At 39.0% G+C, this 19,042-nt stretch overlaps 1 protein-coding gene across 1 annotated transcript in view; it reads left to right on the top strand.

Annotated features, from left to right (window-relative positions):
• The window catches only part of COL9A1 (collagen type IX alpha 1 chain), a 655,564-nt gene that overhangs the window by 285,081 nt on the left and 351,441 nt on the right, over positions 1-19,042 (top strand). The window contains exons 6-7 of the mRNA XM_044063896.1: positions 17,417-17,500; positions 18,738-18,761. Coding sequence (XP_043919831.1) covers positions 17,417-17,500; positions 18,738-18,761 — 108 coding nt within the window. The remainder of the gene's footprint in view (positions 1-17,416; positions 17,501-18,737; positions 18,762-19,042) is intronic.

The following is a 19,042-nucleotide window of genomic DNA, read 5'->3' as shown; positions in this document are numbered from 1 at the left end:
ATCACACTTATAAATTGTTAATGGCAATTGTTAATGGCAATTGTGGCAAGAGGCTAGATTAGTAATGAAACTGGTAGGCAGTGATTAATATGGACTTGTTAGTGGGTGATCGACCTCCTTTAACAATATGTTAAAGACTGCATTGTTGATGATGGATGTGCAGCAGATGCCTAAAACACTGGCTCATAGCATTGAGCCTTGATATAGAAAAAAGCCTTTGAGAGCAGGAAATGGTATTATTTGATGCAACTGTTACTGGAATGTGACTATTCATTAGCATTGTTGAATAGATGATAGCTATTTATAATGAGCATGCAGCTGGCATTAAAAAGATGTTTTTTGTTTTACTTTTTCTAAGAATATTCACCATCCTTAGGGATATTTAGTGATACTAGACAAGGGTGTTTTAACTATCTCAGTGTATTTCCACTTGCTATTTGAGATTTCACGAATACTTCTAATTTCAAAGACGTCTGTTCTCTTTGCTCTGCTTTGCTCTCTGCTGTTTATAAAGTGTTTAGAAAAATTGTTGTGGTAACTTAGAATGCTTTGCTACTAAATGTGTAAAATAGTGATAGTTAGGTAACCTGAGACCCACTAGAGCAAGTCCCGAAATACAAAGATGGAATGGTCGAAAGAATGGACTTACATATATTAATTGTGAGATGCCATTTCTCAAAATATTCCCTTTTCTCAGAGGTATGGTGATCTCAGAGTTGGTGTATATAAGTTTGGGTGATATAGGGGTGTAGGGGAGCTTTGCCCCTTGCAAAAAATAAGTTTAAAGGAGTGGAGTGATTTTCAAGACTTTCTTTTCTCCTGTGATTTTTTTTTTTTTTTTTTTTTTGCGGTAATGCTGACATTTCAGTAGGGACCCAGACTGTTAGAATCTCCTTTTACAAACAGTTTCAAATGCAGCTGTTCAGGAGATCCCAGTTAAGCTATATCTGCAAATACTTGACTCTGCATGTACATACCCTTACAGGACTAGAAGGACTTTGTCACTTGTGACACAGTAATTAATTCTATGACAAACTGATACAATTTTGAAGCTTTGTAAACGTGTTTTATTAGGGTGTATATTGCGGGTAATCGTCACCAGTCTCACCATCTTCATCATTATCAATATTTTTTTATTTTTCCTTTATTTGTCAGTGAATGTATTTCTAACTGTTCATATATATTAGGCAATTTATATTTGTTTAAGGTAAACAAAATGCTCAGCTAATAACAATGTATGCATCTGATTCAATACTGTGTATTCATATAATATGTTAAAATCTATATGTATGTTATCATGCATTTGTTGTTACCAGTTCACCCAAATTGTGACTGAAATGGTCTACCACTTACAGCTAACTCATTTGTCTGGTTAACAAATTATATAAATAAATAAATCAATATCTCCATTACTTTTAGAATAATTAACTAAATTGCTTATGAATTTTAATTTTCAGGGTTATAAAGTATTTAATGAATAGTTTAAAATGTCATTGCTTGCAGATGATATATTGGTTTATTTGATGAATCTTGAAGTCGATAGTGAGTGGTAGTTTCAGCTAATAGAAATGACATAAAGTAAATAAAACAAAAACAAGGGTGGTTGCATGAACTGCATATCTTTTGATTCTGTGAAAAGAATTATGAATATTTATATATGATGACAATACTAAATGCTTAGAAATCCAGCGGTGAAATGTCTAGTTATGATCCATTCGTAAAACAAATGGAATTTTGAAGGATAAATTCAGAGAAGATTTTCAAAGATGGAAAATTATAGGTTTGGGGGTGAAATCGAGTGTGCAATCAATCAATTTGTGTGTTACATCTGTTGTATATTCTTCAGGTTTTTCCATGTGAGATGTCTGGGGATTTTTAAATCAGTTAAGAACATGATACAGGACTGTATTTGGGAAAGGTTCTATAATATCTTTAAGGAAGTTAAGATTATCAAGAGATTGTGGAGATTTTAATGTGCCACAGCCAGGGTTATATATTAGGAAGAAGCACAAGTTAAATTGTTATATTACTTATAAGTCCAGGCTTATAGGTTTATAGGTAGCTACAAGGTTTGCATTCTGGAGGACTATTGAGAAGCCTAGCTCATGATGAAAAGTGAAAAGTAGTAGTGAATTTACTGATAAGGGATGATGCACAATTTGATAGGTATGTCTTTTGAGCTTTGCATTCATAGAGGATTGAAGAGCTATATGTTATGAGACAATCTATATTTTTTAGAATGACTTGTTCAACCAAAAGAAGATTAGTCCCTTCATAGATTCTTTATTTATCTATTTGCATTTGTTTACTGGGAAGGTCCACTGGGCCAAAAGGTACCCATTTTCAGTGGAGGCCTGTGGAGAAAAGCTCCACAATGAATAATACATACATTAGAATAGAAAACATTAACAACAATGATTTAAAACAATGCATACATCTGAATAGTAAACAGCAACAGAATAGAATACTACAACAGGTTTCACAGTATATTGTTTTAGTATAGTCAAACACTACCTTTTTTACTGAAAGAATGGAGTGGCAGGAGAGAGATGAGGTCAGGTTATAGGTTGTGAGGAGCTAGCACATGAGCAAAGCCATTTGGAGGAGAGATGTTGTCTCAAAAGATTTTTTGAAGAAGGAAGCATTACTAATGAATCTGAGCTGGGGAGGGAGACGGTTCCATAGTCTAGCAGTGGAAATGGAGTGGAGCATTTGACCAGCGGAAAGGTTAGGTTTTTCTACTTATAAAAGCATTTGATTTTCGGAGCAGAGAGGTCTGTTAGGGTAGTATAAGGTGAATACAGAAGAAAGGGAAGGACAGGTAGATGGTTTGAATATTTGTTTGTGGGCAGTTGATAGTTGTATGTATGTAAGATGATGAGGAAGTTCCAGCCAGTTTAGTAGTTGCAGAGAGGTGCAGTGGTGAGAAAAATGTTGTCTATTTGTGATGAACTTGGCAGTTTTATTGTAGCATGAGTCTAGGTTGGATTTAAGACTGGCCTGTATGTTGGTGAAGAGAGGAGTACCATAGAAAAGTGATGGGAGCAAGAAGGAGGAGGCAATGGATAGTTTTGAAGAGTAATTTAGGAAAGTGTTGTGGTGGTATAGCATACCTAGTTTTTTAGTGTGTTTTTTAATGTTGCTGTGCATGTGCAGGTCAAAGGTTAGGTGTTCATCTATAGTGACCCCTAGGAGTTTAGTATGTGTGACTACCTCGATTGTAGTGTTATCTTGGGAGAGAACAGTAAAAGAGTCTTTGTTTATAGTAGTGGACTTCTTGGGGTAAATAGCATTCATTTGGTTTTCTTAGGGTTTAAGGCAAGGTGATTGTTAGCCATCCATATTTTGGTGGATCTATGAGCTGACTGGGTAAGTTTCAGGAGTTCAGGTGAAGAACTAGCAGTGTAGATGATAGTGGAGTCATCTGCATATTGGATGACTGTACTGTAGATTAGACTAGAGTGGAAGTCACTGATAAAAATGCTGAAGAGCAAAGGCCTTAAGATGGATCCTTGGGGTACACCAGTGGTGGTGTTGAGGAAAGGAGAGAAAGAGTTTAGCCATTTAGTGGCTTGCTGCCTGTCTGTGAGGTAGTTAGTGAACCAGTGTAGGGTGGAAGGAGAGATTCCTAATTTGGACAGTTTTTATAATAAAAAGAGAATGGGAGATAGTATCAAAGGCTTTGGAAAGGTCAAGAAATAGAGGGGAAACACGTTTTCCGGTGTCTCTAGCCCGGTTGACAGAGTCACAAAAAGATATGAGAGCTATAGTGGTACTATGCCCAGGCCTAAAACCATGCTAGGTTGGTGATAGTAGGTTATTGCTGAGTAAAATGTTTTGGAGTTGGTTGTGAATACATTTTTCCAGGATTTTTGGGATGGGAGAAAGAATGGCGATAAGTCAAAAGTTGGTGCTGTCTGTGTTGTTACCACCTTTATGCAGTAGGAGGATGAATGCCTTTTTCCAAATGGAGGGAATATAAGACTCTTTAATGGACCTATTAAGAAGTAAGCTGATAGGATAGGCAATGGAATTTGCAGCTATTTGAAGGAATTCTGGGGGCAGGTTGTCAGGGGCAGTAGTACAAGATTTTAGTTTGAGAAGTAGTTTCTTTACTGTGGCAGTAGGGATATGTGCTAGAGAGAAGTTATATGAGTGGGGAAAGGAGGTATTTGCAGATGGGGGCTCTGATAGTTTAGGCTGGTTATGAGAGAAATTGGTGGTAAGATTAGCTATGATGCCTATGAAATATGTGTTGAAGAGTGTGGCTATTTCAATGGGTTTTTTCAGTTTTTATATAGTACTGCACCCTCCTTTTCTTTAGTGCAGGTCTTAAAGGTATAACCCCATTTAAACCTGGGGTTTTGTATGCTGCTAGCTCAGTGATCTATTTGGTTTAATTCAACTCTTTCTCATTAATCAAATCACCTCCCCTTTTTGTTTTTATTTACACATCATGTAGCAGGTTGTAGAGGCAAGCATTGAATTCACTGAAAAACAATGCAGCGAATAAGGTGGGAGCTGTTGTAGTAATGAATAACAGTTTCTGTCAGAGAAAATTCTTACAACTGCTACAGGATGAACATACTTTTACATGTGTATCCCTTATAATGGTTAGTTATACAGCTGACAAGGTAAAGCAAAGGTTTACAGAATTAAAACAATTGAGGCTAATGTCATAGGACTTACACAAATTTTTATGGATAGAAGATTCAATGGTGCCTATATTTAAGGCACTCCCCAAGATACACAAAGATCTGGTTGACCCCCCCCCCCCACTGAGACCTATCGTCTCAGGCAGGGGGTGGGTCATGGAGAATGTATCCATTTGGATAGAATGTACATTGAAAAATGTTTTAGATAAATTTCCCAGTATACTAAGGGATATAGGACACTTTTTAACATTGCTGCATGAGTGTATTACACAGAATGAAGGACAAAACTATATTATGGTTACATTGGATGTAAAGAATGTATTTACTGTCATTAGCAATACCTATGGTATATTAATAAGTAACCAAACACCACTACTACACAACATCTAAGTAAAATGAAAGAAAAAAACGTGAAGTGTAGACCAAAAAACGACTGCTCACACCAAAAATCAGTTCAGTACTTTCATTCGTTTACTCTCACGAACTTCTTCAGAACACCAACAGCAATACAAACCACATACTCCATTTATATACACATAAATTAACCACATAATGATATAATAAAACAATTAATTAAATAATCTACTATGTAATTACTATCTAATACAAAAAACACAAACGTCTTAAATTCAGAACATTCCATAGCATGCTTGGCCAATGCATTATTAATGTTTCTGTTCCTAATAGCCCAAAAGCACAAAAGTGAGGGCTTCGCCTCCCACACCCCCCCCCCTAACTATATATTCTAACTCCAGGGTTGCGCTACAGTGGGGAAGGGGGCATATCCCATTTTCTTGGCAATAATACTTGTTGGTCAAATGAAGTGTCGGGCAATTGGAAGTGTCGGGCAAATGAAGTAGACCCGTACGCAGGATATACATTTTGAACAAGAAATAGACAAGTTAGAGAGTAACCTCTGTCGAAGAGGATACAATGAAAATAGAGTTAAAGACGCTATTACTACGATTAATCAATACAGAAGTAATAAGTCTAGACCTTGGTTCTCCCACAGGCAACAGGATGGAACACCTGTTCAGTGTAGAGCCTCACAGATGGATAATGTGAAGCTAATGTTAACATATACTAATAACATAGGTGGGATATGTGATATAATAAAACAGAACTGGAATGTTTTGCTGACAGATGAAAAAATAGACAAAGTAGTGGGAGAAAAAACAGTTTTTGGCTTTAGAAGAAATAAAAATCTGAAGGATTTATTATGCCATGAAGGAAAGACAAAAAAAGTAGGAACAATTTTACACAACGTGCAGGTACACGAAAGTGCAGAAATTGCAAAGCATGTGAGTACTTTGTGGAGGCAGAATCCTATCTACAACCTGTATCAGGAAAACAATATTGTTTTGATTTGTATGCAGATTGTAGAACAAAGAATGTTGTTTACCTGGCTGTTTGTCAGGACTGCAGCTCATTCTATGTAGGAAATACTAACTGCATGCTGAAAAATAGAATTTTGAACCATTTGTCCTCTGTAGGATTCAAACATGATCACAATGCACTTTTTCTGCACATTTCTAAGTATGAAAATCATAAGTTTAAGCTTATGGTTGTACAATGTGTAAATCAAAACAAAAAGGGAGGTGATCTGATTAATGAGACAGAGTTGAATGAAACTGAATGGATCATTGAGCTAGCAGCATACAAAACCCCAGGTTTAAATGGGGTTATACCTTTAAGGCCTGCACTAAGGAAAAGGAGGGTGCGGTACTGAATGTTAACTGAAGAACTATATAAAAACTGCAGTTTCATTTGAGTTTTGTATCTGAAGAAGGGCTTGGTCCCAAAAGTGCTCATTCCTGTGTTTTTAATTGTGTTTTAAATAAAAGTTTTGAAGCTGTTCAGTGTGGTGGCCAGTACCTGCTTTTTTCATCTTTCCTTAGAAATCATAATATAATGGATGGACTAAAAGCGATATGCCTGAGGAGGGCATTGATATGACTACATGTGAGATATTATGCCTTATGGCTAGATACATTACTAAATCATAATATTTTAGAATCTTTGCATGTAAATGTCTTCAGAGACAACCCTCTTCTCCTACCACCAAACACTAATACATGTGAGAGATGCAATTATACAGCCAAACTGGAGGCTAAGCTCTCTCAACCCAAGACCGGACCAGACAGTCAAGAGGAGAAGGGAATTACTTGCATCACACCACCAGTCTCACATAGACCTATGAAACCAGCACCAGCAAAAAACACACATAAATACACGAAAACATACTCGGATGCTCTAAATAAAAAGCTGCAAAAGCAACAGAGTCCTCCAAAGCAGACATCCAAGCAACCTCCACCCCCCCAACACAAACCATGAAACACATACTTCACAAAACCAGTGGGCCACGCAATCACAGCCCTTAAGGCAAAATAACATACCCAACACATTAGTAATAGGTGACTCTATAGTCAGGCACACTGATGTCCCACTCACTAGGCTGAACAAGGAGAAGGTTACTGTTAGCTGCCTGTCGGTTGCCAGGATTCGCCACATAACACAAGCACTCAGATCACTCCAGAACAAGTACAAATATGACTCTGTCATTGTCCATGTTGGTGTGAATGACCTGAGCCATACCTCCCTGGACTACATGAAAAGAGACATGGAAGAGCTCTCTGATCATGTAGCCCAGGCTGGTATGACCTTGACCCTGAGTAGCATCCTGCCCTCACTAAGAATGATACCACGGTATAAAGAAAAAAATATCAATTTCAACAATTGGCTAGGATTTTGGTGTCATTCAAAGGGGATCCAGTGTCTGTCCACCTGGGATAAAATGCTCGACAAGCCACGCTGCTTCGCTAGAGAAGGCTTGCACCTGTCACCCTTAGGCTTTCAAATACTGGCCAAGGCTCTTGCCACCCCCATAGTGCCTTTTTTAGGCAAGGCTCAAAAGAAAAACCCACCGCCATAAATAGCACAAGTAACAAAAAACTGAGGGTAATGCTACTCAATGCCAGAAGTCTAAACCTCAAAATGCATGCACTCAAGGCACTCCTCAGTATGGAGAAAATCGACATACGTGCAGTAAAAGAAACCTGGTTTAAGACTCCAGAGAGCACCCCAGCACTACCAGGCTACAACTCATAGCATACATTTCGGCCACAAAACCTGGACCGAAATACAAAAGGCTGGGGTGTATCCATATTCCTCAAGGATACCCACACCTCCAGGTTAGTGGCACAGCATGATGCTTCAGAGATCATCCATGCGCAACTAACAATGGGTAAAACTGCAATTCAAATTGTAGCTTGCTTCAGATCACCCACCATGTCCCAGGACCCCCATTCCGCATTTCTGGAAACACTGGAAAACATAAAGGTTCTACCAAACACCCTGATATTGGGTGATTTCAATTACTCAAACATTAACTGGGAGAACTGCTCAAGTACTAATTCCCTTGCCCAACATTTCCTAGAATTTATAAACACAAATGCCCTGGATCAACTGGTCAACACCCCCACCAGAGGTCACAACATAGTGGACCTGGTCATAACCAACATGGGTGACCGGTGTTCCACACTGGAGGTCAACCCCTCGCTGGTTAGATATGACCATAAACTAATCAGTCTGGATATCCACATTTCGTACCCATCCCTGGTCAAAGAAACCACCATGAAAAACTTTTCAAAAGCAAACTTCATGTTACTTAAGACTGAGGTGGAAAGTTTGAAAGCCCCCGTGCCAAAGGATAATGCTGTCCAAGCTGCAAAATCTTTTACTAATGCACTCTATGGGCACCTACAAGAATGCATGGATCATGCTATCCCAAGCAAAACCAAGACTCACTCCTCCAAGAAAAGGAAACCCGTCTGGTGGACCCCTGCCATAAACAAGCTATACAATAGAACGAGGAAACTAGTGCAGAAAAGAGTAAAATCCCAAGAAGGGAAGACATCCCGTATCAGTATCAGCAAGAAACTAAGATCCCTCATAAAATCATCCAAGGCTAGCCTCGAAAGAAAAATTGCCAAGGACTCCAAAGATAACCACAAGGCATTCTTTAGCTATGTCAAGAATCTAAGTGGAAATTCTCAGATCTGCTCAGAGTTAGTGCAGAATGGCACAAAATACACTGAACCGACCGATAGCGCCAACATCCTGGGAGACAGGTTCAGTGCAAACTTCACCCCCCCACAACCCCAAAAAGGCCCATAACCATACCAGAAGAATGTAGTGCCCCTGAAATCACAGACATTCAGGTTAAAACAGCCCTCTTCAAAGCCAAGAACACAGCATCAATGAGACTGGACGGTGTCCCAGGTTGCGTCCTACACGAGCTCAAAAATGAACTAACCCCTCACCTAAACACACTGTTCAAATGCCGCTTCTCCACAGGCTATGTGCCCATAGAGTGGAGCACAGCAACTGTTATTCTGCTCCACAAAGGTGGAGCCACAACAGACCCCGGGAACTATCGCCCTATAAGCCTGACTAACTTGGTCTGCAAGGCTATGGAGCGCATCATCATGGAGCTCATAAACAGAGACATTGGGAGCCTCCAAACACTGGACCCTACCCAGTTCGGCTTTGTTAAGGGCAGATCATGCCTCCTAAACCTGGTGGACTTCTTTGAGACAGTTACCAAGGCTATAGATAAGGGAAAGGTGGTCCACACAGCCTACTTAGACCTTGCAAAGGCCTTCGATACCATTCCTCATTCTGGTATTATAGACAAGCTTACCAGCCTGAACATAAACCCCTACGTCATGAGATGGATTGCCAACTGGCTCATGGACAGAACCCACATGGTAAGATTTGCAGGAGCTAGCTCTGACTCTAAACCGGTTACAAGTGTCATTCCCCAGGGCTCAGTTCTAGGACCCCTCCTGTTCGGCATATACTTCTTAGAGTTACAGGCAAGCACAGAAGGACTATGCCTGACCAAGTTTGCAGACGACTGCAAACTAGGGGCTATAATTGTCTCTCTGGCAGACACAGACATCCTCCAAAAGGGTCTCACTGAGACATATACCTGGTGTCAAAACCATGGCCTCAAGCTAAATGCCAAAAAGTGCATAGTCATCCCCTTTGGAAAAAACAAAGTACCCACAAACTACCACATAGATGGTAGCCCTCTAAATACAGAAGATGTAATAAGGGATCTGGGGAACCAAGTAGATAGTAACTTCTCCTTTGATAATCACATTGCCAAAATAGTTAGAAAATCCTTATATGTGGCCCACCTGATCACAAAAGGGTTTGCATCCAGATCAAAAAAGGTAACTGTGCCCCTCTACGCATCACTCATCAGACCCATCATAGAGTACAATGCCCCATTTGGGATGTACTTTACAAGACACCTGCAACAGCTGGAAAGATCACAGAAGTACCTCACCAAGAGGATCACTGGCCTCAAACAGATGTCCTATGCAGCTCAACTGAAGAAATTCCAGCTGTACTCGGTTGCATACTGCCTACTCAGAGGTGATCTCTGCCTGACAAACAAGGCCATGTCCAACCCAGAATTGATGGACATGCTCCCCCTAAAGAAAACCATATCCCCTCAAGCCACATGCTCTAGGGATCTAAACCTCACCACAACAATAAATAGGACATTCTGGAACAAGATTCCAATCTACATTAGGCAGAGCTCCTCGCTAACCCTCTTCAAGAGAAACTTTGACGGGTGGATGGGAAACAGAAAGTTTACCCCGGGTATCACTTCAATGGCTCTGTTGGACAGAGGCACAGAGAACTAATCTAAGGGGGCGGCAAAAGCCAACACATTCCGGCAAGGCTTATAAATGCCTTTGGGCAGATAGCCTAGTACCTACTTATGAACCTATGAGAATTTCTTTATTCACCTAAAAAGTTGAGACAGATTTTCCTAAATGTGTATACGTCTTGTTGGAATCACAGTGAATGTGTGCTTAGCACATGTGAACATACTCTTTCATTGTGAACAAGTTTAGTTAGTTTTAGTTAATAATTGACATATTTAGTGTCATTGGTGTTAATGAAAGGATATACAGATTACAAAAAAAGATTCTGCTATTGGTAGGGAATAATGATATCCAACATAATAATCAGAAAAGGTTACATGATTTTCACTGAAGTCAGTAATAAAAAACACAATAACTAAGTGATGGAATCTAGCATAATCCCAACAACTTTCACAATGGATGACTCAGAAACTAGAGTGCATTGACTTGCTAAGAAAATCCCATGGTACAATATTTGCCTAGATGTATATATTAAAAATGTACATAGAAACAAACAAAGTAATTAAGTAATTTAAAGTCTCAAGGGGATTATCTATGGATTGGGGAGAAATAAGAGTCTTTATTCTGAATAATTTTTCTCTCTGAAACCTAAAAAGTGAAATTGAGACTGCTAAAAAGAGTGCTAGAAATTGCTATTACACTATAAAGAGATAGATACATGTTTATTTTTCTCTTTTTAAAGGTACAGTAAAGACCCTCAGCCATTAGTCTAGAATCATAGCTTGGTTATCCAACTCCATGTGCAGTTCCCTGAAAGTTTAGGAGCAAAAAAAAAAATATTTTCCAGTAGTTGAGGGCTAATAAAAGACAGCTTGCAACAGTTAATGCTACACACTCAGATATGGAGCATTTCAGCCTTGACATCAAATGCAGCATCGACATTCACTTATGAAGCCATGATATCCCCATGACTTGATAAATCAGTGCTGGTATTGCACTCATCCACCATCAGCACTTGACAATCATGACCTCTAACAGCTTGTGCCAGAGGGAACAACCACCTTTGTTAACACCATTGCTACAGCTCTGTAGTAGTCTTCTGAAGTATGCCCTTGTTTATGATTTTAGATTTTTTTAGGTTTTTATGTGTTCTTATTGATAAAAGAATGTTTAAATCCATCCATCCATCTATCCACTACCCCTTTTCCCAGTTTTGCACATGGGGTCTGGGTGTCACTTCAACAGTGGCAATCATCTAGGGAAGGTTTACACCACTGGGTAGCTAGCCATGACAAGTGTTTAAATATAAATGGCTATTTAAATGATGGAATATAGCGCTAGTTAGAGAGAAATGACTGTTTTGAAATATCAGGTATAATAAATACCAGACAATTTGTAAATATGATCTTGTTACTGACTGCTGAAGGGTATCATACTATTACTAAATTATTGTATTGTTATTGCTGATAAAATAAAGTTTGTTGGAAAACAAGTTTGGTGAATCAATGATCGCCACTCTACACTTGGTGTTTCAAAAGGATGAATTAATGTGCAAGGAGAACCTGATGAAGAACAAGTACCCTATTCTGGCACAAGATATGTGAGCTGAGACTAAAATCCTTTAATGAATTCACCATACCATTTCCTTTTAGTAAGTATAGCTCTTAAAAATCAGGAAAAATAAAAAAATTAAGATGGAAATAATTAAATAAATGAATAAATAAATAAATACAGAACTAACTCAAGTAAATGCTGCAGTAGTTACAAGGACCTGCCATTCTCGTTCCCCTTGTTAACCACAGTTCTTAAAAAATCCACAGCTATTGAGCAGGAAAAATCATAGAGCTAAACTAAATAACTATATAAGTAGTTACAAGGACGTGTGTGTGTGTGTGTGTGTGTGTGTGTGTGTGTGTGTGTGTGTGTGTGTGTGTGTGTGTATATAATTATATATCCTACACCAACATCTGATCATTAGATGGAAACATTAGCTGGATGGACTACTTCACATCAAAAAGACTAATAATAAAAGAAATACAAAATTTAATAGGTATTTAATTTTCTAAAATACAGTAATTCCCTTAAGGATGGGCATTACAGGGGAAATAACAGACCTTCCAGTTTTGGAGATGCCCCTTGTCTGTACTGTTGGGGCTCACAACATCAAAGTTTGATCTCTTATTTTCCTTTAACAACCACCTGGCTTGGCATTATTCCATGAAAAACTAGAAGCATTATCCAACTAACTAATCATAATGTATGACTTACTTTTTGCAAAAAGTAACTGTAGAATAACACTGAGTACAATGCCACCTTTGGCATGTACTTAACCAGGAACTTGTAAATGTTGGAATGTCCTCTAAGGTTCCTTACCAGGAGAATCCAGGGTATGAATCCCCTGTCCAACATAGATCACCTTAAGGTCCTATCTCTGTACCCAGTCTCCTACCGGTTACTGAGAGGGGATCTATACCTAACATATAAGACATCCTTAGATCTAGCTGTGATGGATCTCTTGAACATCCACAAGACAAACAGTGCCAGAAATACTAGATCCAAGAACATCAACTTTGCATGTGACATAAATAGAACCTGCTGAAGGGATCAATATGTATCTCAAAGGGTCCCCATGCTATGGAATAAGGTCCCTGTTTATGTGAGACAGAGTTCATCCCTGACCCTATTCAGCAGAAATCTTGATCATTGGATGTGAAATGTGAAATTCACCTCCAGTCTCGGCCCCATGTCTCTGATGGACAGAAGTCAACAGTAAATAAATTAATCCTCAACTAACATAACTCCCACATAACTCTTAACTACCTCTTTACTAACATATCCCACCATATAGACGTCCAAGGAACTCAGGAACAAAACGTGATGTGTTTGCACAGCTATGCTTGTAAAAACTCCTGTGGTTATTAGCCTAATATGAACCTATGGACCTATAATAAGAACAAATGTTATAAAGTCAGCATATAAATGCATAGTATAGAAATACATTACTTTGGACAGCCCAAACCTTTGAGGAGAATGATTGCAAATGTAGATAATGCAACAACATTCTGGAAAAAATGCAAACTCTTGACACTAAACTACAACACTCTAAAAGCTATTAAAGACTTGATTGATGTTCCCTTGCTACAGTTACAAAACTATCCAACACCAAATGTTAAGAATTTTCCCTTCAACTCCAAAAACAGTGGTTGCAACATGACTTCAGATTCATGTACCTGGAAAAAGATAAACACTTGCTGTGTTCCATCACTCCATATAATGTATAACAGATACTTACATAATGATGGTATAACACATTCAATTTTTCTTTAACTTTCCTCTCTTTCCCTGTCTGTTTAGCAACAGGTATCCTACTCACAGGTTCCTACATGCCATAATCACAGTCCCTAAGACGTTATTCCTCCTGTACCATCAACCATTTGCAAAATTCTTGAAGTAATCATCTACAATCAGACTGCTGAATATATTGACAAGTACAACATCCTCACCCACAAACAGCATGGATTCCATCAAACAATTCATAGGTTCATAGGTGTGTATTAGGCTAATGGCCCTGGAGCCTTTACAAGCCTAGCTCATAGGATTACCCTGGTATCATGGCACCTGACCTTAGTTCCCAGTTTTTCTGTCGAGTAAAGCCACTGGAGTGATCCTTGGGGTGAATTTTCTATTTCCCATCCACTCATCAAGATTTCTCTTGAAGAGGGCCAGTGAGGTCCTCTGCTTGACATGTATGGGAAGTCTGTTCCATAGCATGGACAGTCTCTGGGTTATGAACCTGTCCCTCTAGCATGTTCTGTTGATTGTGGTAATCAGGTTGAGGTCTCTGGAGCATGTGGTGTGGAGGGATTGGGATTTCTTTAGATGCACAATTTCTAACAGAGCTGGGTCAGACATGACTTTGTAAGTCAAGCAGAGATCGCCTCTAAGCAAGCGATATGAGACAGAGAATAGTTGGAGTTTTTTGAGTCTGTCCATATAGGACAAATAGGATCCTCTTTGTGAAGTACTTTTGTGGTCTCTCCAGTTGTTGCAGGTGTTTAGTGAGGTACATGCCAAATGGGGCATTGTACTCAAAGATTGGCCTAATGAGGGAAGAGTAGAGAGCGACAATTACCTCTTTCTTCCTGGATGCAAAACCCTTAGTAATGAGATGTGCCACATAGAAGGACTTTCTGACCAGAGTGGCAATGTGGTGGTCAAAGGAGAGATTGCTGTCAACCTGTGTTCCCAGATCTCTTATAATGCCTTCTGTGTTCAGTGCACTACCATTGATGTGGTAATTTATGGGAACCAGGTTTTTCCCAAAGGGGATGATGACGCATTTTTTGTATTGAGCTTAAGGCCATGGTTCTGACACCAGTCTGCATAGGACGTATTACTTACGCCCTGTATTCTTTTAGTGATGAACCTCTGTGGACATTCCAAGTGTTGAATATGCTTGGTTAGGTACATACTATATGGGGCATTGTACTCAATGATAGGTCTGGTGAATGCCGAATATAGTGGAATAATGACTTCCTCGGACTAAGATGCCATACCTTTATGTATACGTTGCGCAACATGGAATGATTTCCTCACCACTGTAGACACGTGATGATCAAAGGCTAGATTACTATTTATGTGTGTCACTAAGTCCCTGACTACTGGGTCAACTCTAAGGGGTGTGTTGTCAATATGATAGTTACCAGGGATGGATGACATCCCAAAGATACTATTATGCATTTCTTGGCATTTAGTTTTAGTCCATGGTTCTGACACCAGTTGTTTGTCTGTGTTAGTCCATCCTGGAGAACATTTGTGTCAGTGTGCGATTCAATGACAGCTCCTAATTTGCAACCATCTGCAAATTTATTCAGCCAGAGACCACTGATATTGGCCTTGACTTCTAAGAAGTAAATGCCAAAAAGGAGCGGTCTAAGGGCTGATCCCTGAGGGACTCGACTTGTGACTGGTTTCTTTGTAGAGGTGAACTCCCCAGTTTTAACTTCCTGGGTCCTGTCTCTGAGCCAGTTGGCTATCCACTGGGGTATTGTGTCAAATGCCTTTGGCCAGGTCAAGGTAGGCTGTGTGAATGATTTTTGCCCTCATCCATTGCTTTGGTGACCTTCTCAAAGAAGTCTACCAGGTTATGTAGACATGATCTGCCCTTGACAAAACCAAACTGGGTTGGTTCCGGTGTCTGAAGGTTTACTATATCTCTGTTGATCATCTCCATGATAATTCTATCCATGGCTTTACATATAAGACTAGTGAGAATTATGGGTCTGTAGTTTCCAGGGTCTGTAGATAGCCCACCTTTGTGCAGAGGGATGACTGTTGCCTTTCTCCATTCATGAGGCATGAAGCCTGTTTGGAGGCTACAGTTAAATAGTAATTCCAGAAGCCCTGATAGGTCATGCTTCATGTTATTTAGAAGGCATCCTGGGATATTGCCTGGGCCCATTGATGCAGTGTTCTTGGTCTTAGAGAGAGCATTAAGGACCTGTTCCCTAGTGATAGTAGGGGGAGTTATATTTGATGATATTTCCTGAGGGAAGGTTGAGGGGGAGAGAGGAGTAAAGTTGGAGCTGAATTTATCAGCCAGGAGGTTTGCTATATCTTCTGACTCAATATAGATGGCTCCATTTACAATGAGCTCTGTGTACAATTGTGTATTGCCTTTTTGAGGTTGTGGACATAGCTAAAGAATGCTCAATGGTTGTCCTTGGCCTGAAAAGCCAAACCTACCTCAAATTTGGTTTTGGTAGACTTTATTTGTTCTCTGAGTTGTTTGTTTAGTTTGATGAATGCTTTTATCCTGCTGGGTGCTGCACCTCCTAATTTTTGCCATAATTTTCTTCTTCCTGTTATATAGCCAATTGATTTTGTGATTCCACCATGGTGGCTTGTTTTTTGAGTAGTTCTGTATTTCTTCCTGGTGGGTACAGCTGACTCTATGCAGCTATTAACATGCTTGTACAAGGTTACTGTGAACAGTTCTGCAAAGGCAGAAGTGTTCACAGGGTTTATGGAGGCTTGAAATTTTGCCAGGTTCTCACTTAATAGCAGGATGTTAGCCTTAGAATAGTTCCTGGATATTCCAGGTTTAGCTGGGGTCCAAGTTTTATTTTTACTTCAAAGGAGACCATTTTCTGGTCTGAGTTTACCATCTAAGGCATTATAGTAGGGGGTGTGCAACAGGCCCCCATATTAGAGAGGACCAGATCCAGTATGGTTGCACCCCTGGTTGGTGTATTGACTATCTGGTCTACGAAGTTTGCATTTATAAAATCCAAGAATCTCTGTGCGTGTATATTCGGTGTCATATAGGATTCCCAGTTAATAGCAAGGTAATTAAAGTCACCCCATGAATATGGTATTGGGTTGGATGGTTAGTGTTTCTAATAATTTCAAATAATAATAATTTAAAAATAAATAATTCCATGTGCTATGAAGAATTATGATCGGGTCTCTGATGAGAACCCATTATTATATGTTTTTGACATGAATGTCAAGATTCACCTCTTGAGATTAATTTCTTGTCATCCATGTCTTGTACACATAATAAGCTGGTTATGATCAGTGGCCTCCTCATGACCCTCTATATTAACACTATGTCTAGTTGAGCCTGTATTCTAAGTGGCCCTAACTGCTATTTCCCATCTCCACTTTAATGTTGCACAGCTACATACATGAACTATAACTTCAGAATGCTGTAAATCAGTCTTGGTCATAAATGTATTGTGTGTGTGTGTGTGTGTGTGTGTGTGTGTGTGTGTGTGTGTGTAAGTGAAAGAGAGAAAGAGATCATGAGAAAGTATGTGTGTCTTTATTTGATCAGCAGTAATATCCAATCATTTTAGCAATTATTATGATTATTATATAATGTACATAATTATCCTCATATAAAGTTTGAATATTTGGAGGATACACATGCCCGCATACGTAGAAAATGGTTATCATAAAGAATGTCTCAATTACACATAAAAAGTCAACAAAGCTTTTAGTCTATAGCAACAAATATGTGTGCAGCAGTGACAAATTGAGTAAAAATAAGTTTTCATTATGTTTCCTGTCTAGTTCTATGTGCAGAAAATGCTGATCATCTGTGATGCTGGATTACTTGGCAAGGAGACCTGCAAAGAACTTTCAGCTAGAGCATCAGTAAGAAAAAAATATATATATTTTCTCTTTCTTTGCTCATTTAGTTGATAAGCCTGTTTAACAAAGGTTATTAAATTTGCCTGGTCATTATTATTATTTCTTGATATATATCATGTTTGCACTTTTAGTCAAGGGGTGCACCATAATCTATGTTTTTGAATTGTTTCATTTTGTCTACTTTGTTATGCACACATCTGAACACAAGTTTACCATTTAGAATTTAGATTCAAAACTTGAATTCAGTTTTGAATATAAATATTGTTTTGTATTTAAATACAAATGTAACTTGAGCCCAGAACTGAACTGCAAAGTGTAACTAGCCAGTTTTATACTACATCCAAACCTACCGGTTTTGCATTATTTAAGTGTCAGGTTTCTGATGATTAGAAGTAGAATAGATTGATTTTTATAGTATATGTCACATTGTAAACTACATATGAGAATTTTTATTTGCTCTTTGTGAAGCAAATGTTGCAATTCCCCTTGAAATATCACCAAGCATGTATGGACTAATAACCGAGGTGGGGACTGTGGGATCAGAGAAGGAGAGTACGTGTAAGAAACCATCATTTGGAAAGCAGAAATGGACCTGCCTCAAGTGTGAATCACTCTTATATTCACAATACGGTAAACTTTCACAAAAGTGTTACAGTTTCAAACAAACGCCTTTTAATCAGGGGAAAATATGCAATCTGTCATTCTGTTGTAGAATGTAAGATGCAAATATTAGAATGCTATTATGAATATTAATATGCAACCATCTGACAGAAGGTTCCACTTTTGTCAAAGCCTAGAAAACCACGCCTTCACTAGTATAATTTTAAAAGGGAAATTATTTAACTGGTACCTTTTACTCTCGAACAGAGGTGCAGTATGTAAAAAAAGAAGGGAAGCACAGAATGGGTTAGAAGGTGTGTGAAACTAAATCTTCCTTCCCACCACAGAGGCTTCCTCCAATCAAGCTTTGGCCTCCTTCCTTGATATTAATAAACATAAGGCAGTGCTTACCTTCCTGTTACTGGCAGGGATTCTGTTGTAGAATTTGGCTGGGGGGTCCGAGGAGCTGACCAAGGCAAGAAAAGGGACATAGTTGCTTGCTGCCTAGCCATAGCTGCAACCATGGCTAGCACGCGCAAGGATCAAGGGCAATTTTACTTGGTTATTTTGCTACATCTGGTGTGTCTGTGTCTAGCTCAAGTAAGTGGTGTTTAATCTATGTTTTGTCCCTTTCTTACAGGTTGGAGAAACTGTTGTACTGGAGGTATGTTAAAACCCGAAGGTTAACTATTTGCATGTGGCAATCATCGTGAAACCCACAGAATTGTATACAATATTGCAACGGCCTAGAGTGGTGCCTCTAGTATAAGTAATTTTTGGTTAAATTTGGAAGAAGATGCCGCCTCAGTATATGTTAATTTGTTGTGGAGAGAAAGCAAATGGATCTGAACTCCTGTTATTTATTTGCTGTCATTTTGGCCTTTTTCTCACTCAAACGAATTAGTTACATGTGGTCGCTGCGTCTAATGTGAAGATTTGTGGAAG

The sequence above is a fragment of the Protopterus annectens genome, chromosome 2.part2 (assembly GCF_019279795.1).
Source record: "Protopterus annectens isolate FY-2018-M chromosome 2.part2, PAN1.0, whole genome shotgun sequence".
Lineage (NCBI taxonomy): Eukaryota > Metazoa > Chordata > Ceratodontiformes > Protopteridae > Protopterus > Protopterus annectens.
Note: the sequence above shows the minus strand (reverse complement) of the source record. Positions and strands in the feature narration are given on the sequence as shown.